The sequence below is a fragment of the Littorina saxatilis genome, linkage group LG17 (genome assembly GCF_037325665.1).
Source record: "Littorina saxatilis isolate snail1 linkage group LG17, US_GU_Lsax_2.0, whole genome shotgun sequence".
NCBI classification, from domain to species: Eukaryota; Metazoa; Mollusca; class Gastropoda; order Littorinimorpha; family Littorinidae; genus Littorina; species Littorina saxatilis.
In genome coordinates this window covers 34295886-34318768 of record NC_090261.1, presented here as the reverse complement: position 1 = coordinate 34318768, position 22883 = coordinate 34295886, and the positions used below count along the sequence as shown (strand labels likewise).

The following is a 22883-nucleotide window of genomic DNA, read 5'->3' as shown; positions in this document are numbered from 1 at the left end:
TCTGTGAAGGGAAACACTTTGATTTAAGGCCAAAGTGTGGAATTGATATTTATTAAGAAAGAATTTAGAAATTTAGACAAGTTTTAACCAAGAAATTAATTTTTAATGAGTTGGGGCATTCTGACCAATCACAGGATCTGTTTCATTAAAACGCAAACTTGATTGAATTACAATTATTATTAAAAATACCCTTTTTTAATAATATTATGTTGGTTGGGTAAATATCATGTAAATAGAGACACTGACATAGAGAATACTACATGGCTTGCTGTGTCGTACCAGATTTACACGAGTTGTTTTTTTAAATATTGAACTGCGAGCGAAAGCGAGCTGTTCACTATTTGAAAAAGCAACGAGTGTAAATCTGGTACGACACAATAAGCCATGTAGTATTCTGTTTATCCTACATACTGTACTTACGTGTATTTTACTGAAAATGTCTTGCAGACGAGGCAGCTAAATTGAAGACGCTTGTTTTGGAAGCTCGATCTCTTCTAAAGCCTCGTGCAATCTATTACGTCAAAGCAAAGAAACGTCACTCTGAAAGTGTGGCGTGACGTGTTAGTTCTAAAGATTCATCGAGGGGCGAGCGCAATTTTTGTTTCTATAATGACGTTTGTCTCGGTGACTTTGGCATCATAAGCAGTGGAAAAACAGGTCCCTGCCAGACTTGCTTGACATGACCTCATTTACATGATATACACACGTGTGATTTGAACGATTATTATCTCACGGGTGTCTCTCTCACGTATGTAGGATAAATTAATTTTCTCCACCTTCATCCGACTTTCGCCCCTATCATGATCAGACCCGCACACACATACACGCTATCACACACACAGACAGCCTCAACTTTCATCAACTCACCAGCCATTTAAACCACTCTCGCCCTGAAAATTCGCACAAAGTTTGACACGTTCGATATACATGTACTTCTCTTTTATTTGACACATAAGTCACAGTCTGTTGAAGGGAGGTAATCGTACTCAACGTGAGACGGATTTTTCTGTTTGAACTTCAAAACATTTTATTCTCTCTCTCTCTCTCTCTCTCTCTCTCTCTCTCTCTCTCTCTCTCTCTCTCTCTCTCTCTCTCTCTCTCTCTGTCTCTCTCTCTCTCTGTCTCTCGCTCTCTCTCAGGATTTTCCATACATTATATTTTGTTTTTTTGCACGCGATTGTGACGTGATGAGTTAATTGTTACCTCAAGTTAAGATGCCCAGGGGCGAATTATGACAACAAAGCTGCAGAATGTTTTCACATTAGATTACCATCGTTAATAATGATAATTATGATATAATCAAAAACACACTCGCGCGAAGCAAAACCAAAACATTTGGTCAATCTCTTGGCCTGAAACAAAAACAAAAGTTTGTATTTGCTGCTCCAAGAAATAAATGTCCACTGTCTGTATTTGCTGCTTTCGTCTCTTCCTTCCTCCACTCAGTTCATCACCGAATTTTTGACCGGCCCGGTGTATCTATACTTCACCATGGGTGACTGTTCATACAGTGAAACATTGAGCGGCGGTGGATTGCCAGCGTCTTCCAGTTCAACCTTGTGGAAGTACCACTCCTCCAGACAGTCGTAGGACAGAGGCTGATGGTCGTAGGAAAACTTGTTGGCAAACAATTGCGGGCTCTTGGTTAATAAGGGTAGATCGCCCACCCCGAAGTGGCAGATGTCCCGTACGAACTTTCCCTTACAGCCACCGTATTTATCTTTTTCGGATCCCCAGATCTTTAACCTGCTGAAGTACGCGGCGTGCTGGTTGGACGTATGGTTCACTGAAAGCAGAGAGAACATAACTGCTGAGAGACCTTTTCTTGGGTGAGATAAAGTGGGATGTTTGTGTGTGTGTGTGTGTGTGTGTGTGTGTGTGTGTGTGTGTGTGTGTGTGTGTGAGTGTGTGCGTGTGACTATGTGTGTATGTGTGTGTGTGTATCACTGTGTGTCACTCGGTGGGGGTGTATGTATGCGTGTGTGTGTGTGTGTGTGTGTGTGTGTGTGTGTGTATGTGTGTGCGTGCGTGTGACTAAGTGTGTATGTGTGTATCACTGTGTGTCACTGTGTGTTTGTGTGAGCCCCGTTAAGCTGCCTTTTGCAAGTTTACACACCCTCATAAGGATGCCGGGTCGGTATATCCTGCCGGCAGCATAGGAAAATATTGTCAAAAGCCGTATAAAACGGTCAATAAATACCCCTAAATTAAGTTTCGTTTCGTTTTACGTCAGGCAGGAAAATGGAGGTAAAATGTCACGGATGCATGTTTTTTACACACCTCTTGCGTAACACGTGACCGCGCTTACGCGGTAAAATTCCTCACACAAGGTCACACAAGTTCGGCGCGCCATAAGTTCAGTTGACACTGAAAATGGACGCCGTAGTTTGGAGAGAGCAGCGGCAAGAGCAGCGATGTGACCGAAAGAGGCCGGTATATTTAATTTGGATGATTTATGTTTATAATATACGAAAGTGTGTGTGTGTGTGTGTGTGTGTGTGTGTGTGTGTGTGTGTTTGTAGGAGCACCGTTAAGCTGCCTTTTGACCACTTTATGATAGTAAATGTCAACATACACTACATGGCATCTCTATTCATGTAAAATGTCAGCTTAGCTAAAGTTTCAAAATAGGCGAATGATTTCTTTCCAACTTCATTTAGAATTACAAAATAAAGTTTCATCTCAAATCTGGACAGAATCGGCCTGTAAACTCTGCTCATTTTTCCCGGCATCTTAATGATTGTGCAAACTCACTGACCGGATAACGTGGCTCACACCAGTATGTGTGTGTGTGTGTGTGTGTGTGTGTGTGTACTGTGTGTGTGTATGTGTGTTTTGTGTTCGTGTTAGTGTGTGTTTGTTTCTGAGAGAGAGAGAGAGAGAGAGAGAGAGAGAGAGAGAGAGAGAGAGACACACACACACACAGACAGACAAACAGGCAGACAGACACGGACAGACAGACAGACAGACAGACAGACAGACAAACAGACAGTATTTTGCCAGCCCATACTAGGAAGCAAACAAACATACACGCTCACAGGCACCTCAACACATCACTCTTATTTATACTCCTCCTCAGTCTCAATTCTTAAAGACCCACTCCACCTCCCGCAAACTATCAGTTTTTGATCACAGAAACCGCCATGCTTTTTCATACAGTACAAATACCCTTTCGTTTGAACGCTTACCATCAGGGAACACGCTTTTAGTGCTCACCAAAGAGAGCGAGCATTTTTTCAAAGAATTTATTTCGCGTGGACCTAAAGGTATCAATCGGAAGCCACGGTGTGGCGCTAGACCTAACTTTTAAAATCTAGAGAATAAATGGACAGCTTGTGAGACAAACATTGTTCAAACGCGAAAGATTTCGTTTCATCAGTAATCAGTACAGTTTCGAAGTTATGAAAGTAGGGAGCCCTGGTGTAGGTCAAGGGAGGTGGGTGAATGAGTTAACTGGTGGGTGTAAAATGCAGCTTTTTGCATTTGATGACGGGGAAGAAGCCTATCGAAAATCATGAGTGGGCATTTAAAGTTGTTGAATATATACTCACCCGTAGCAGACCCGGGTACGCCAAGCTGCGGGTTGTTGTTCAAGGTGTTGAAATATGACTCGTCAGGATGCATGACGGGCCTCTCCCACTCCAACAGAGTCTTACCCACGCGAGTGTTGAGAACATAGTCCACGAATTCTCTGCTGACCGCAACGTGCACACTGCCTTTGTAGATGGTCAGGTTGTACGGGGCTGGAGAAAAGCGTTGCCATCTCCAACGAAATCTGCACAGAAAGACTATAGGGTAGCGTCCCATTTTACCCATGTTTGCAGATCGACAAAATGGGCGTGAAGCCGAACGGAGAGAGTCACGGATGGTCAGACAGACTAGCAGACAAAGGGGATAAGGTGACAGATATACAGACGGACAGACAGACAGACAGACAGACAGACAGACAGACAGACCGTCCAACCGACAAAAAAACATTCAGCAGTCGGACAAACACGAGATTTTTACTCCAAAGAACGCGAAAAAGCACAAACTATGATATCAACGACAGAAACGGTTGGTAATGCCCCCCGAAATCCACTACGAACACGCTCGGCATCAGTCGTTGACGTCATAAATATTTCGCAGATTGACACAGGTGCCGTTTATTACATTAATTTTCAACAATTTCCCAACTTGCTCAGAAAGCATTTTCTTTTTCAAGGGGAGGAATATAATTTTCACAGCGAAAGTCTCAGGGCTTGGAAAACACGAATACACGCATGCAGGGCAAAAAAGCAAAAAAGGAAAAAAGACCCAAAAACAATAGACTTGGTTCGGTGACTCCGACGCTGTGCGCTATCCCTGGGGATAGCATCCCCCAATTCCCCAAGGAAGTACAATAAAGAATAAACCCAAAATCGAAACCAGACAAAAATCATGACCGCAGTCTCAATTTGTGAATGGTTTATTATTCAGTTCTTTTTCCAGCTTCCACTTACTGCATTTAAAAAGCATACAATAAATCACTTCAAAGTCACAAACTGCTTTACTTACATTGGTGGGTCCCTGATGCCACCGACATCATTGGCCCCGTGGTAAGCTTTCAGGATCCGAACCAGCTCCTTGTTGGTTTTCAGCGGGAATTCCTGGCCTGTCAAGTTGATGAAATAACGCCATTTGACTTTCTGTCGCCAAGAATGGCGCATGCATAGGATTTCCTGAAACAAGAAACTTTGTTTTAAATTGACACGAGTCACACAAAGTGTGAGCAGTTACTATCTAACAGAGATTTGAGCAGTGTTCTGTATACCTCCGTGATTTTGATACAATTAAAACCCACTTTTCAGACCCCCCGCCAATATAAGACTTTCTCCTTTGTAAGAATCTACTTTACCAGTTATTTAGTTCCTAGCCACTGTACATTGACCTCCATTTTAAGACTTTCAAACTTTTAAGACCTGATTAAATTTCTCTCATTTTTGAAAGACGTACAAAAAAGTGTGTGTGTGTGTGTGTGTGTGTGTGTGTGTGTGTGTGTGTGTGTGTGTGTGTGTGTGTGTGTGTATGGGGGGGGGGGGCACTTTGAAAAGCAGGAGAGTTTGTATCAAGCCGACGAAAAATGTCTATGTGGTTTTCTATTCTTTTGATAATTGTGTTCCTAATGTTACATTCTGTACATAAATTATATCTCCCTATCAAACAAAATTCATACGGCTACACCTCAGCTTCAGACGTGTTCGGGACCTGCCGTCTGGATCATCAAATTCTTTGTTTCTCCCTGACTTGACAAACCTGCATGGCATTGGAACATTCTGCCTTCCGGGTTTCACACAGTGAACGATAAGTCGTAGTTTCGCATAGAAGGCGCACTCGTTCTCTCAGATCTGGCCAGGCTTTTACATGGTGTAAGGCCATCCTTTTTACATGGTGTAAGGCCATCCTTTTTACATGGTGTAAGGCCATCCTTTTTACATGGTGTAAGGCCATCCTTTTTACATGGTGTAAGGCCATCCTTTTTACATGGTGTAAGGCCATCCTTTTTACATGGTGTAAGGCCATCCTTTTTACATGGTGTAAGGCCATCCCTCCACATAGTCAGATGTTGAAAAACAACAACACTCTGACTGCTTGCTGTGGATAGCAAGAGTAATTTGATTATTTAATTTCATTGTGTCTTTTTAAGAAATTAATTTATCACAAAATTCCAATTGTGCACAAATAACACCCAGGCTGTTACTTTTGGGGGTGTGACCAAATGGAGGGATAAAAAAATTAAAATAACTGGTCAGATCTGAGATGGTGAGCCAAGGAGTGTGCCTTTCATATTCTGAATCAGTCTGGAGGTCTGCGCGGGCGTACAGCATTTCTAGAAGCAATAACAAAAGTGCCACCCACTAAAATGCAAATAACTATTACATTTGTTCCGGGAATTACTTCATATTTGGTGTTCATTGGCTTCATGTATAGGATGATGAAGTAATCAAAGTGTTCAGTTTATCTGCTAAATTGTCTGACTTAAATACGCTTTTGGAAATGTATTTCAAATTTGGAGATTGACTCAAAAGTACGAAGGTTGGCACTGAGTAATGGACACACCGACCCGATTTCAGCCCTTCGGATTTTTGTACCAGCAGTTTGTCATACTGACCGGCTCGACGTTGGTGAATCTGGCCCAAACTACATCCACGGACACCGGAGACACAAAGACGTTTTGAAGACAACTGGCCATTAGTTCGATGCTGGTCCGGAAGTCCAGGTCCGACTTGAGGTCCACGTGAATGCAGTAGACGTTGTGTGGTCGATAGATGGCGCGCAGGAGGCGTTCCATCTGTGACGTAATTTACGGAAGAGAACTGACATGAGGATTGATTGGCTTGACACGTTCTCTCTGTCACCGCATCTGTGTGTGTGTGTGTGTGTGTGTGTGTGTGTGTGTGTGTGTGTGTGTGTGTGTGTATGTGTGTGTGTGTGTGTGTGTGTGTGTGTGTGTATGTGTGTGTGTGTGTGTGTGTGTGTGTGTCAGGGACGGATCACATTATTTTTAAAGGGGGGGTTCCAAATTTCTTTTAATAACGCGAGGCGCCCAAACCTCCCATGGGGGTCCGGGGGCATGCCCCCCCCCCCCCCCCCCCCGGAAAATGTTGATTAAAACAAGGAAAATGGAGCAATCTGGTGCAATCTGAGCCATCAGTTTTTACATTTAGTCAAGTTTTGACTAAATGTTTTAACATAGAGGGGGAATCGAGACGAGGGTCGTGGTGAGTGTGTGTGTGTGTCTGTGTGTGTGTCTGTGTCTGTGTCTGTGTCTGTGTGTGTGTGTGTGTCTGTGTCTGTGTCTGGGCGTGTGTGTGTGTAGAGAGCGATTCAGACCAAACTACTGGACCGATCTTTATGAAAGTTTACATGAGAGTTCTTGGGAATGATATCCCCGGACGTTTTTTTCTTTTTTTCGAGAAATACTTTTGATGACGTCATATCCGGCTTTTTGTAAAAGTTGAGGCGGCACTGTCACACCATCATTTTTCAATCAAATTGATTGAAATTTTGGCCAAGCAATCTTCGACGAAGGCCGGACTTCGGTATTGCATTTCAGCTTGGTGGCTTAAACATTAATTTATGACTTTGGTCATTAAAAATCTGAAAATTGTAAAAATATGTTTTTTTGATAAAACGATCCAAATTTACGTTCATCTTATTCTTCATCATTTTCTGATTCCAAAAACATATAAATATGTTATATTTGGATTAAAAACAAGCTCTGAAAATTAAAAATATAAAAATTATGATCAAAATTAAATTTTCGAAATCAATTTAAAAACACTTTCCTCTTATTCCTTGTCGGTTCCTGATTCCAAAAACATATAGATATGATATGTTTGGATTAAAAACACGCTCAGAAAGTTAAAACGAAGAAAAGCGTGCTATCCTTCTCAGCGCAACTACTACCCCGCTCTTGTCAATTTCACTGCCTTCGTCACTAGCGTTGGACTGACGATGCTACGAGTATACGGTCTTGCTGAAATATTGCATTGCGTTCAGTTTCATTCTGTGAGTTCGACAGCTTGACTAAATGTTGTATTTTCGCCTTAGGCGACTTGTTTTCATTTTTACATTTAGTCAAGTTTTGACTAAATGTTTTAACATAGAGGGGGAATCGAGACGAGGGTCGTGGTATATGTGTGTGTATGTGTGTGTGTGTGTCTGTGCGTGTGTGTGTGTGTACAGCGATTCGGGGGGGGGGGGGGGGGGGGGGGGACGGAAACCTCGGAAAAAACCCCTGGAACCGCCCATGTGTGTGTGTGTGTGTGTGTGTGTGTGTGTGTGTGTGTGTGTGTGTGTTTGTTTGTGTGGGTGCAAGCTTGTGTGTGTGTGTGTGTGTTTCTCTCTGCGCGCATGCGCGCGCGCCTGCGCATGCGTGCACGTGTGTGTGTGTGTGTGTGCCGTGTGTGTGTGTGTGTGTGTGTACGTGCGTGACGTTTAGACGAAAAACCCATTGGGGACATCCCCATACCAACCTGATCAGCATCTCGGTAAACCAGCAAGCTGAACGCCAATGGGAACGACAACTCTTCCTCGCTGACAGACGACAAATTGAAGCCGCCATTTTGTAAGTAGCGGCCGCAGTCCCAGGTTGCTCTGCGATATTCTGATGTCGTTTTCGCCTTCCTGGTCCGGTTCGCTTGTGAATGTTGAGCTTTCTGTAGTTCTAACTTATCCCCCGTCCACAGAAGCGAGCAGTTCACCGCACTGACTCTGGGCAGAGATTGAAGAACATCTGCTGCTGAGTGGGTTGAGAGATTGTTGGATGTCTGTTGTTGACTTTGCTAAAAGAGAAGAACAATCTTTTAACAAAATGGACTTGAATGAAACTAAAAACGAAGAAAAGAAGACTAAGGATAATACATTTAATAAAAACAGCAACCCACAAACGAAGGCAACTAAAAAAAGAAAAGAAAAAAAAGAAAAAGAAAGAAAGAAAGCTAAAATGGAGCGAGAGATAAAGTGACCGAACCCTCTCATAAAAACGTCGCTTGAAAGAAACATCGCTTACACAAAATGTCTTTTTTCTCAACTTAGAATTCTCCGGATGAGAAATACTCCGTTATAAGAAAGCCTCGGAGACGGGCGCAGTGGCCTCGTGGATAAGACATTGGCCTCCTAATCGGAAGGTCGTGAGTTCAAATCCCGGCCGCGGCCGCCTGGTGGGTTAAGTGTGGAGATTTTTCCGATCATATGTGCAGACCTTCTATAATGCCTTATCCCCCTTCGTGTGTACACGTAAACACAAGACCAAGTGCGCACGGAAAAGATCCTTTAATCCATGTCAGTGTTCGGTGGGTTATAGAAACACGAAAATACCCAGCATGCTTCCCCCGAAAGCGGCGTATGGCTGCCTGAATGGCGGGGTAAAAACGGTCATCCACATAAAAATCCACTCGTGCACAAACAAATTTAGTGAACGTGGGAATTTCAGACCATGAACGAAGAAGAAGAAAGCCTCGTTTAAAAAAAAAAAGAGTTTTTCTCTCCCTTGACACACCTGTCCTCGGATATAGGAATTAAAGAACCAGTCACCAGTCACTTAAGCTTTACATTTTTTGCAATGCTTGCACCGGATGTCATCCCGACAGACTGGAAAGGCTGGACAGGCACCTGCATCGTAAATCGGTGTGTTTGAATGACTCCTTTGTTTGGTGTCAACACACACACACACACACACACACACACACACACACACACACACACACACACACACACACACACACACACACACACACACACACACACACACACACACACACACACACACACACAGTCAACTTTAGGGTACATTGTTGAATCTTTTCTCTTTTAACAACGATGATGTCTTCATTTACTCATAAAACTAACACTATAAAAAAAAAGAGAACTAAATTTATGACATGCACAATAGGCACTCGAAGCAGAATTTTCTTCAGGTATGGATAATCAAAATTAATGAATTAAGCACGCAAACACTCAACCTTTTTTTAATCCTGGACCTTTTTTTTTAATCCTCGACCTTTTTCTAATCCTCGACCCTTTTCAATCCTCGACCTTTTGTCCCCTCGACGTTTTGTTGTTGACCTTTTGTCACCCTCGACCTTTTGTCACCCTCGACCTTTGGAATCTTGACCAAATGGCCTCGACCCTTTGTGCCTCGACATTTTAAACCTCGACCTTTTGTTGCACACCCAAAAAGGTCACTATATGAAAATCGTCCGATCCACAAGAAACTGAGGTCGAAAGTCATACCGTGTACACAGCTTCGGAAACAATATCGAACCGCAAGCATTATTCTTGTATGGAACCATTTTTGTGTATCTCATAAACTCTCCTTCAACTTATTCCCGTTGCGACACTTGCTAACTAAACAAATATCAATACATTTGCTACATTCCTACAATGTAATCTAAGGCACGAACTCGCAACATATTCAATAAGTCCTGCTCTGTGATTATTCCATTGGCAACTGCTCAAACACGTTCGTGGTTACAATATGAATGCATCGGAATGACTTTGAAGAGAAAGCGGCGTACAGGTGCACAAATGTTCGTTTCCAAATTAGTTTTCAGAATGTTTTGTCGTTTCGAATAGACAGTGAAAGCTTTCTTTTTCCACACGACTTTTAACGTAAAAGATACTGGTATTGCATTCTAGCTCGATGAAGTTTTGCAAAATCAGCACCCCCCTCCCCCACACGACCTTCCCCTTCGCCACAGCGACAGAACAAAATAACGTAATAATGTGACAGGATACAATAAAACACGGTATAGGACGCACCCTCATACACTCTCAAGTTTCGCGATGGAACCTGCCGGTTAAAGTCTACGTATTATTACATTTTGAGTTTGTGGGACTTTACAGGCTCTAATCTAAACATGTTAATTCCAAACGTTGTCGTTGTTGCGAATTTTGTTCATGTGAAAGTTTAAAAAAGAAATTAACAAAAAATTTAAAAACAACAACACTGAACAGCGTAGTTTGCTTCAAACCCTGCACATGATAGCCTATGCATGATTTGTGTGTGTAAATCCCGTACTTATTATTACTAAGTTAAAACTTCGACAATCCTGGTTGCCGGACCTCCATGTATTCAGACACCGGCTCGAAATTTGTAAACTGAGACAAAAGAACAAATAATATATTCAAATAATAATATAACAAATTCTCTATCTCTGCTAAGAGATTTTAACAAATCTCGGAAGAAAGTCTCTGCTGACTTTCAATTGTTTCTTTCACAATTTCTGATGTTTTATAATGTGGTCACCGTGAAAGTTGCATCGCCTTTAAAGCGATCCAATTGAATAAAGCAGAAAACTTCTTCTTTACCAAGTCCTGTGTTGAACAGCAGTGAAAAGTTGACCGCTTTTTCTGTTTAACCTTTTCAAAATTAGATCTAACTTGTTCGCGTATCCATTTCTGGATCTGCAGGCTGGTACAGAGTTACCTCCCTTTAGGCTTTTTCAAATTTCCCTTGTTTTAACCTAATTTCTTGGTTAAAACTTGTCTAAATTTCTAAATTCTTTCTTAATAAGTATCAATTCTACACTTTGGCCTTAAATCAAAGTGTTTCCCTTCACAGATATCCTCTTGGGGTTGTCAGATGAGGGTAGTCTCCCATGCCAACAGAAGCTACCATTCAGAGAATGGTTTGCTTCTTAGTTGGATACCATGGGTTGACAACTCTCGCCATCAGTACCACCTGACCACTGATGAGACACAATAGTGTCGAAACACGTGTCTGGTCTAGGTACAAATACAATGGTCCTCCTCAGGACTAGATTACCTTGCGATACGTCCCCCACAAAGGGACTTTGCTCTGTAAATCTCGGTCCCCCTTGAGGAGGGTCTGATGCTCCCAATAGACTGTCTGTGAAGGTATACTTTCTTCTCTCTCTAACTCTGCTAAGAGATTTTAACAAATCTCGGAAGAAAGTCTCTGCTGACTTTCAATTGTTTCTTTCACAATTTCTGATGTTTTATCTATATATATATATATATATATATATGTGTGTGTGTGTGTGTGTGCGTGTGTGTGTTATTTTCATTAAAAAAAAATCGTATATATATGTTGGTAAGTATGCTTTGCTCTAGTACATGAGTTCCTTGCGTACTGTCACATAAATAAAAAACGCTCGCGCTGGACCCGAGTACTCTTCAGACTGGCTCGCTCCCCCAGTATGAAAGTCTTTTTGTCTTGTGCACGTGGATTTAAAAAAAAAAATATATATATATTATTTATTTATTTTACACAGTAAAAAAAATTATTAGAGTAAAATAAAACATTAAAACGTTCATAATAAACAATAGTAACAACAAAAATACACCGCCCATACCGGGAATCGAACCCGGATCACTCTGGCCATAGGCGGACGTGCCTACCGCCAAGCCACCAACTCTGACAATTCTATCAGTGAAATGTAAGGCTATTGGGTGCTGGCAGGCTGTTCTATGATGCTGGCTGTTGCCGTTTGAATTCGTCCTACGCCAAGTCGTTTTTGTGGTTTATTTCGCATTTAGGTCCCAGGTAAAATTATGAAGTTTTAATACGATCAATCGGACCTATTATCAAGTTAGTGTATCAACTTTTGAACGAACTGCGCCCAGTAGCTTCCCAGCAATAAGCTGTTAAGTGGAGAAAGACACACACACACACACACAGACTCACACACACACAGACACACGATTAAAGTCTGCTGAGCCCAAGTACTAGCGTACTCGGGGATAAACAATAGTAAACAAGAACTTAATAAAAAAAATAATAAAAAAAATAGATCGCCCATGCCGGGAATCGAACCCGGATCACTTTGGCCATAGGCGGACGTGCTTTCCACCAAGCCACCAACTGGCTGGCTGTTCTATTAGCCGAACAGCAGTTCTATCCCACCGCGAATTGCGTCCACCGCCAAGAGTCATTTTTGTGGATTATTTCGCATTTAGGTCCCAGGTAACATTATGAAGTTTTAATACGATCAATCGGACCTATTATCAAGTTAGTGTATCAACTTTTGAACGAACTGCGCCCAGTAGCTTCCCAGCAATAAGCTGTTAAGTCGAGACAGACAGACAGACAGACAGACACACAATTAAAGTCTGCTGAGCCCAAGTACTAGCGTACTCGGGGATAAATAAACTCACCCCTTTCAGTGTCAGTGTTGGTATCCGAAACAGCAGTGCAACGTCGGTATAGTATAAAAGAGTCGCCCCAAGTAGCACCACCATGAAAGTGACTGTAATGAGAAAACGTGATACACATGCAGAAGTGAAGTCAGTCGGGATGAATAGATGGGTGGCCAGGTGGGTGGGGAGCGCACGCACGTGCGTGCGTGTGTGTGTGTGTGTGTGTGTGTGTGTTCAGATCCTTCCGAATGATATCCTCAAACATGTTTTTACATTTAGTCAAGTTTTGACTAAATGTTTAAACATAAAAGGGGGGAATCGATACGAGGGTGGTGGTGTATGTGTGTATGTATGCGTGTGTGTGTGTGTGTGTGTGTGTGTGTGTGTATGTGTGTGTGTGTGTGTGTGTGTCTGTGTGTCTGTGTGTGTATGTGTAGAGCGATTCAGAGAAAACTACTGCACCAATCTTCATGTAATTTCACATGAGAGTTCGTGGGTACAATATCCCCAGATTTTTTTTTCATTTTTTCGATTAATTTCCTTGATGACGTCATATCCGGCTATTTGTGAAAGTTGAGGTAGCCCTCGTTTTTTAACCAAATTGGTTGAAATTTTAGTGAAGCAATCTTCGACAAAGCCCGGACTATGGTATTGCATTTCAGCTTGAAGGCTTAAAAACTAAATAATTAGTTTGGTCATTAAAGTTGTCATTAAAATCGAATTTTCTCTAATATATTTAAAAATGATTGCATCGTATTCCTCAATTTCTCCTGAATTCAAAAATATATACATATGTCATGTTTACTCTAAAAATTTGCTCAGAATGACAGAAAATAGGTTAAGTAAGTACTGCGTTTCCACGCTACCCGGAGACGAGCGTGACCCGTCTCTATTTTGGGGTGTGGTTAGTCGAGACTATCTTAAATATAGTCTCGGCGATGACTGTTTATTGTATTTATCTGTTACTTTAATGCCGACAGCTTGACTAAATGTTTTTATATTGCTTCACGCGACTTGTTTTATTTTCTCGATAAATGTCTTTCGGATGACTTCATAGCCGACTTTTGGTCAAAGTTGAGGCGGCACTGTCACGACCTCATTTTTCAATACAATTGTTTGACTGTGGGATTGCATTTCAGCTTGGAAGCTTAAATTGGTTAATTTTCATATTCATATTCTCAAACTTCTATTTGAAATATTAGTCATCTATTCAAGAGTGATTGCATGGTAGCCTTCCAACATGTATTCTCGGTGGTGACTGGTTTTCAGTGTTGACCCTTTAGGTTCAGGCCGGCATATTGACTAAATGTTTTGATATCGCTTCACGCGACTGGATTTTCAAAAAAGTGTTAAATTTCAGTTGCTGGTCAGAGATGTAGAATTTTCTGAGGGAAGAGAAAACTCATGTTATTTGACACACATTAGCCTGATAATTACACATTAACACTTGATAATTAAGCAGGATCACTTGATATTCACAATTTTCACATGATAATTAATAATTTTTAGTTCTGGCTCACTTCCAGATGGATTACTTGAGCCAAAACTAAAAGTTAATCGTTATTTTGGGAAGAAAATTAGTAATTGTTACCACATAATTGTAATTTTCACGTGAAAATTTCAATGATGTGGTTTTGGCGCTAGTAAGCTGTCGGCAGTTATAAGGAAGAATCTGATAAGTTATGTGATTCTTTAGCACCATGTCCAGTTCAGTTTGAGGAAAAGGATGTCGTAAAATGTTTTTCACGTATTAATGCAAGTAAGCCACCAGGCCCAGATGGTCTAGGCGGACGTGTTTTGAAAGTGTGTGCTGATCAACTTGGTTCAGTTTTTACTCAGTTGTTTCAGCTCTTTCCAGATGTACATTTTATGCCTCGTTCTTGGAAATCTTCCACTATTACACCTGTACCCAAGAAACCAAACGCAAAAGAACTAAATGAGTTTCGCCCTGTGGCGCTTGCTTCTGTTGTAGCAAAATGCATGGAGAGGCTTGTTTGTACATGTGACAAGCTCACTGAGTCTGTGGCAGATCGCATGGACCCCCTTCAGTTCGCATATAGAGCAAAGAGAGGCGTCGAAGATGCCACACTCACGCTTATCAACCTGATTGTCAGCCATTTAGATACAGCATTCTTTTTATGGATTTTTCATCAGCTTTTAACACGATTCAGCCCCATATATACTTATCCAGAGCTGTTAGTCCAGTTAGACGTGAACAATAGTTTGATTTTCTGGATCAGGGAGTTTCTATGCAATCGGCCACAACGCGTCAGTCTCAGCACTCGTTTGTTTGGTCATTCTGTGCTATCAGACGAAATTCAGTTTTAAACACCGGGGCCCCTCAAGGTTGTGTTCTCTCCCCTGTACTTTTTTCCATTTACACAAACAACATGTTTTTAAATGATCCAGTGCTAGCCCTTATTAAATATGCAGACGAAATGGCCCTCGTTGGGCGTCTGAAGGACGAAGAAACACTGTCAAAGTATTTTACCCAAGTTGATTTTCTGACTGAATGGTTCAAGTCCAGTTTCTTGCAGTTGAATGTAGGCAAAACAAAAGAAATGATTTTGGGAGGAAAGAGTGATGTTTGTTGTCCCAAAAAAGTGAGAATAAGCGATAAAGGAGTTGAACTTGTGGAAACCTTCAAATATCTTGGGGTTTCAATTGACAATAAGCTGACTTTTAGTGGTCATGTTCATGCTGTCTATAAGAAAGCTCAGCAGCGACTTAATAATAATAATAATAATGCAAACTTTTATAGCGCTATTCCAGAAAAATGTCTACTCTTAGCGCTTTACAATACATACAGGGTGACACGAAAAAAACAGATCCCACCAAAAGTTTAATATTTTCTGAAATAATCAGCCGATTCTTTTATTTTTTCAGGTGAGCCAAGCTGAAATGATGTTCTAACAGCCCACCAAGTTTGAGCTTCAAGATGTCATGGACAACGGAGCATAAGACATTTATAGTCGAGGCCTATTTTCGCCGGCGAACAGATTTGCTCGGGCTGCGCACAACAGACTCTCTGACTGAATCAATATTCCTCGGTGTCCTTGCTGATTTAGGGATAAGTTCAGAGACCATGGGACTGTCAATAACCTCAATAGTAAAAACCCTAACAGGGGATCCCACTCTGGTCGACCTAAATCAGCAAGGACACCGAGGAATATTGATTCAGTCAGAGAGTCTGTTGTGCGCAGCCCGAGCAAATCTGTTCGCCGGCGAAAATAGGCCTCGACTATAAATGTCTTATGCTCCGTTGTCCATGACATCTTGAAGCTCAAACTTGGTGGGCTGTTAGAACATCATTTCAGCTTGGCTCACCTGAAAAAATAAAAGAATCGGCTGATTATTTCAGAAAATATTAAACTTTTGGTGGGATCTGTTTTTTTCGTGTCACCCTGTACATCGACCAAGCATACTATACACGCACAGGCAAAGAAACCGACCAAACATAACCAACAAACTATACATGCACAGGCAAAGAAAACGACCAAACATACAATACACGCACAGGCAAAAATAACGACCAAACATAAACAAACATACTATGACCAAACATAACCAACATACTATACGCGCGCAGGCAAAGAGAACAATCAGCACATGTAATAATTACTGACAACTAATAATGCAGGCATACAGTGACAGTCTAATACACAGCCTAAGCACAAGAACCACAATAGGCTTCTATATTAAAAAAAAAAATTAAAAAAAAATTTAAAAAAGCTTAAATATTGTTATGGAACTTGTGTACCGCAGTTTGATTGAAAGCATTCTTACTTTTAACATTGTGACATGGTATGGTACCATACATGTAAAAAAAACAGGACTAAACTGCACCGCATTGTCGCGACGGCCAGCAAACTTGTAGGGCAACCCCAACGACAGCTGACCAGTCTCTACCAAGCTGCCATTAAGCGCAAAGCTATCAAAATTTTCCGTGATCCGATCCATCCTCTCAACCCTTGTTTTGAAATTCTCCCTTCAGGTAAACGTTATAAGGTCCCTTTGGCACGCAAAACCCAGTATAAAAAGTCATTCCTTCCTTCTGCAGTCACCATTTTAAATTCTTCTCGCATCACATAGAGGCTGGTCAGCAGGGAAAAAACAAGAAATGTGTGAAGGTGTGTGTGTGTGTGTGTGTGTGTGTGTGTGTGTGTGTGTGATTGTGTCTATGAGCAGTGTACATTATTGCTCGAGTGAGTGCGCTTTGCAGTTTACAAATCCTAATCTGTGATATTCGTAATGTGATTGCTCTGCTGTGAAACCCAACTCCTGTGATAGGAGAGGGTAAATTTACATAGTGCAATATTATATTTGATTGTGATAGTTTTAAAGACGTTTGACCTTATTTAGATTGTATCTGTACATTTACTGAAGTTAAAGATAACACAGACAGCACTTTTGGTCAGTGTTATAGGAAATATGATAGGCGTGCTTGTTATTACATACGTGAACCTATGTTTTATGTTTTACGTGTGTTATCCTATGCAATTGTTGTTATAATCGTTTAGAAGGCAGGCAGGGTGTGCCGAAGAAAATTTCCATTTGTATGTAATATTTTAATGGACAATAATGTGCTGCTATTGTTATTGTTATTGTACATCGTCAGCGTAACGCGTTGCACAAGGTTGAGTGTCGTTGTTTGGGCAGAAGGGGTCTATAATGTAGACCAAAAGTGGGTGCATTCCTTGTGTGTGTGTGTGTGTGTGTGTGTGTGTGTGTGTGTGTGTGTGTGTGTGTGTGTGTGTGTGTGTGTGTCTGTGTGTGTGTGTGTGATGGGGGTGGGGGCATCCCTCCCACATCCAGACACCTGCAATGTACGGACAGGTTTGTATCATCATCATCTTTCTTTTCTCTTATTTCATGTGTGTGTATGTGTGTGTGTGTGTGTGTGTGTGTGTGTGTGTGTGTGTGTGTGTGTGTAGGTGTGTGTGTGTGTGTATGTGTGTGTGTGGGTGTGTGTGTGTGTGTGTGTGTGTGTGTGTGTGTGTGTGCATAACTTTGCCTTCTGTGTGGGCACCGCCCCTCCCCTGCGCTTTTACTCTCTTGTAATATAATATCCATCTGTCTTCATGCCTGATAACGAACAGACACGTAATAAGTACGATAAGTTCACTTATATGCAACAACAGGACATACAATTACACAGCAAAGCAAGCTCCAAAGAACTGTTTGTTTTAAAAATTCGGTGTGCTTTTGCTTCAATGTATGTAGAGTATATGATCATAAACAAAATGTGCTTTTATATCGACTTAGTAAAAATTATTAAATGAAAAATAAGCAAAGCGATGAATCAAAACATGTTAGTTCACGGATGACAAGATAATTTCAAAACTATTCATCGGAATGATTTGAACTTTTGCAGAATTGTTTTAGACATTCTGATTGATGTTTTATTCTACACAATTGTCTCTTGGAAAAACTGTTTAAGAGATACACATTTTTCAGTTTTCATACATGTTTACCAACAAAGTCAACATTTGTATCTCTTTAACTGTTTTTCCTAGAGAACAAAACATCTATAAGAATATCTAAAACAATTCTGCAAAAGTTCAAATCATTCTGATGCACAGTGTTGAAATTATCTTGTCATCCGTGAACTGACATGTTTCGATTCAACGCTTTGCTTATTTTTCATTTAATAATTTTGGTTAAACTCAATCTAAGAGCAATTTGTTGGGGGACTATATACTATCATTCTACGTACATTGAAGCAAATGCACACCAAATTTTAACACAAACAGTTCTGTTTTATGAATGTTGTGGTCAAATGACTTGGAAGAAAAAAATGGTGTATTTGAAGGTAGCTCCTGCCTTTAAATTTAATACTCTGACTGCTTGCTGCGGTGAGTTGAAACTGTTTGCATAATTAAATCTCTTAAAAGCATACTATCAATCTGACTGCGTTGGGGGAGTTTTTGGTGAGATTTGACAGATCTGACGAATCTGGGGATTCAGGCTATGTGGACTGGTCACGCATAAGTTGAAGTAAATGTACACTAAATATGAAGTATTTTGATCTACAGATGTATATATTATTAGCATTTATGTTTTTGGGTCACCCTGTACAGGTTAAGGAAGGTGTTTATAGATATTCACTAACGAATACATCTTTGACATGTTGCCTGCTCTACGGCCAAAACCTCTCGAGTTCAACAAGCCACAAACCTCTTCAAATCTCCACAATACAGTGAATATGGCCCTTTCAGTCATAGAGTGCGCGACTCTGTTCTCTCCAAGGCCGGACCAAATGAGTTGTAAGGGGGGGGTTCCTCCTTTTTTGGGGGGGCACATCAGCGAAGTGGCGAAGCCACAAGCGCGCGCCTGCAAAGCAGGCGCGCGAACTATAGGGGGGTCCGGGGGCATGCTCCCCCGGAAAATGTTTGAAAAACGGTTAAAATCTGTGCAATCTGGTGCATTCTGGGCCTTGTTTTGAGGGTTAAGAGCAGCATTGTTTTGGTGCTAAAACTAGTAAAAGTCAAAGCAAGGTACATGCTTTTTCCAGGGGTGGGGTTCCGGAACCCCTGGAACCCCCCCCCTGGGTCCGGCCCTGCTCTCCACGTACATGCAGTCAAAGACCGCAGAGTGTGTTGCGACCCTTTTAAATAGCAATCGGCTTAGTCAGCCGAAGAATGTGAGAAGAGTGAGCACTTCGATTAAATTTTTCTTCATATTCTTGGCGAATGGAAGATAGGAAAGTCGAAAGTCGGCTCCTATTATAGATGGCGGTCTGGGTTTTCTTAACGTTAACATTTTGGTGTCAGCCCTGAAGTTAACCTGGATAAGAAATTGAAGGCATATAGACCACAAGTATAAATATATAACAGTCGGTCTGTACCTGTATTCATATGTTTGGCTTTAGTTTTTATAGCGGTAGACAACATTGTAAGAGTTTTTGGAAGGATGTGTTTTATTTTTATGGCACAATTTCTGTATAAAAAAGATTTAGAGGCTCCGGAAGAAATTTTAGCAGAACCACTGATTATTCTAATAATACAAAAATAGGACTAAGCTGATGGGTTTTTGGGAGAATCAATTTTATACTTTTTTAAAAAAATTTTGTTGGTAAGTTGGTAAATGACGACGGACTCTTGTTATACCTATAACGAGTTTTCTGAAAAAACATGAATTCTGATTACTTTTTATTTTGTATATTTTGTATAGTTATTTTGGATGTGTAAGAGCAATTAAAACAAGTTGCGTAAGGCGAAATTACTACATTTAGTCAAGCTGTGGAACTCACAGAATGAAACTGAACGTAGTCCGCCGCTAGTGCAAAAGGCAGTGAAAGTGACGAGCCTGTTTGGCGCGGTAGCGGTTGCGCTGTGCTTCATAGCACGCTTTACTGTACCTCTCTTCGTTTTAACTTTCTGAGCGTGTTTTTAATCCAAACATATCATATCTATATGTTTTTGGAATCAGGAACCGACAAGGAATAAGATGAAAGTGTTTTTGAATTGATTTCGAACATTTAATTTTGATCATAATTTTTATATTTTTAATTTTCAGAGCTTGTTTTTAATCCGAATATAACATATTTATATGTTTTTGGAATCAGGAAATGATGAAGAATAAGATGAACGTAAATTGGGATCGTTTTATACTTTTTTTAATTTTTTGTACAATTTTCAGATTTTTAATGACCAAAGTCATGAATTAATTTTTAAGCCACCAAGCTGAGATGCAATACCGAAGTCCGGCCTTTGTCGAAGATTGCTTGGCCAAACTTTCAATCAATTTGATTGAAAAATGAGGGTGTGACAGTGCCGCCTCAACTTTTACAAAAAGCCGGATATGACGTCATCAAAGACATTTATCGAAAAAAAGAAAAAAACGCCCAGGGATATCATACCCAGGAACTCTCATGTCAAATTTCATAAAGATCGGTCCAGTAGTTTGGTCTGAATCGCTCTACACACACACGCACACACACACACACACACACACACACATACACACACACACACACACACACACACGCACAGACACAGACACAGACACACACACATACACCACGACCCTCGTCTCGATTCCCTCTCTATGTTAAAACATTTAGTCAAAACTTGACTAAATGTAACAAGTCGCGTAAGGCGAAAATACAACATTTAGTCAAGCTGTCGAACTCACAGAATGAAACTGAACGCAATGCAATTTTTCAGCAAGACCGTATACTCGTAGCATCGTCAGTCCACCGCTCGTTGCAAAGGCAGTGAAATTGACAAGAAGAGTGGGGTAGTCGTTGCGCTGAGAAGGATAGCACTTACGCTTTTCTGTACCTCTCTTCGTTTTAACTTTCTGAGCGTGTTTTTAATCCAAACATATCATATCTATATGTTTTTGGAATCAGGAACCGACAAGGAATAAGATGAAAGTGTTTTTAATTTGATTTCGAAAATTTAATTTTGATCATAATTTTTATATTTTTAATTTTCAGAGCTTGTTTTTAATCCAAATATAACATATTTATATGTTTTTGGAATCAGAAAATGATGAAGAATAAGATGAACGTAAATTTGGATCGTTTTATAAAATTTTTTTATACAATTTTCAGATTTTTAATGACCAAAGTCATTAATTAATTTTTAAGCCACCAAGCTGAAATGCAATACCGAAGTCCGGCCTTCGTCGAAGATTGCTTGGCCAACATTTCAATCAATTTGATTGAAAAATGAGGGTGTGACAGTGCCGCCTCAACTTTTACAAAAAGCCGGATATGACGTCATCAAAGGTATTTATAGAAAAAAAGAAAAAAAAACATCCTGGGATATCATTCCCAGGAACTCTCATGTAAAATTTCATAAAGATCGGTCCAGTAGTTTTGTCTGAATCGCTCTACACTCACACACGCACAGACACACACACACACACGTGTTGTAACGCGTTTTGTCAAAATGTAAAACATTTTACAAAACGCGGGGCGCGCCCCGTGTTTTGTCAAAACATTTTTACAAAACGCGGGGCGCGCCCCGTGTATTGTCAAAACATTTCACACTTTGTTACAAAACACGGGGCGCGCCCCGCGTTTTGTAAAAACGTTTTGACAAAACGAGTGGCGCGCCCACAAGACCCCTTATCTTCTTTGAAATTGGAAGTCAAGAAAACTTAGAATCTTCACCATCAAATAATTTCCAAATTGTGTGTCTGTCTGTTTGTATGCTACTCATGCAAATCCACAGTTCAATTAAAAGTCATTTATTTCCTTTTACCCCGATTATTTAAAATATCCTGAATGAAGACCAATATTTGTTTTTGTGTGTTGGTTTGCTTGATAGTTTGATTTGTTGCAATTAAAGGGACAATCAAACAAAAGTCTTTAGGATCATTACATTGTCAGTGGGCATGAATCGTCGCCACCCCCCCCCCCCCCCAAAAAAAAAAAAATCTGCAAGATGCATTGTTTTGCTTATCTTATAGTCTGCTTTTTCACATTTAAAGGGGTTTCCAGCGGGAGTCAGTGAGAACATAATTTTAAGTCATATAAATGTAAACAAAGATTTTCTGAACGAATATTTTTTTTAGTGTGCGTGTTTGTGTTGCCTTGTGTGATAGCCTGATTTTGCTTAGTTAAATAGACATCAAAGCGGAAACAAATTTGATAATTTCAACGTCATATAAAATGTAAACAAAGATCTTCTGATCAAAAACAACATCTGCTTCTTTGTATATATATGTGGGATAGTTTCATTTTGGTGTTAGTTAAAAGGACATCCAAGCGGAAGTCAATGGGGCCATTTTAAGGTTATATAAATTGTAAACAACGATCTTCTGAACGAAGAATTTTTTTTTTTTGCTTCTGTAATAGTCTGAATTCTCGCAGTTAAAAGGACATTTAGATAAAAGTCATTTTGTTCAATTTAACTCAAAATGTAAATATCCTGAATGACGACCATTTTGTTTTTGTGTTCTGGTTTGCTTGATAGTCTTATTTTTTGCAGTTAAAGCGACAATCAAGTGGAAGTCAGTTGCCATTAATCGTCGCCGAAATAAATGAAATTTTCTGCACGATGCATTATTTTGCTTGTGTTATAGTCTGCTGTTTTGCGTTTAAAGGGGTTTTCCAGCGGGAGTCAGTGATATGATAATTTTAACGTCATATAAATGTAAACAAAGATTTTCTGAACGAATAGCTGTAAAACTGAAACTGGATGATAGCCCAGAATTCTAGGGTTATTACATTTTGACAAAACGCGTGTTTGAGCCCCCTGCGTTTTGTAAAAAGTTTTTACATTTTGACAAAACGCGTTAGAACA

General features: G+C 40.5%; 1 protein-coding gene across 2 annotated transcripts in view; it reads right to left on the bottom strand.

The window, feature by feature from the left end:
- Positions 1-942: 942 nt before the first annotated feature.
- LOC138951713 (N-acetyllactosaminide beta-1,6-N-acetylglucosaminyl-transferase-like) overlaps positions 943-22883 on the bottom strand; it is a 45226-nt gene continuing 23285 nt past the window's right edge. The window contains exons 2-7 of one of the 2 annotated variants that reach the window (XM_070323275.1): positions 12643-12734; positions 7998-8306; positions 6131-6310; positions 4537-4700; positions 3552-3775; positions 946-1786 (exon numbers count right to left, since the gene is read on the bottom strand). In XM_070323275.1, coding sequence (XP_070179376.1) covers positions 1443-1786; positions 3552-3775; positions 4537-4700; positions 6131-6310; positions 7998-8306; positions 12643-12734 — 1313 coding nt within the window. In that variant the 3' untranslated portion in view covers positions 946-1442. Of the gene's footprint in view, positions 1787-3551; positions 3776-4536; positions 4701-6130; positions 6311-7997; positions 8307-12642; positions 12735-22883 lie in introns of both variants that reach the window. The other variant, XM_070323276.1, reaches the window with a different exon arrangement.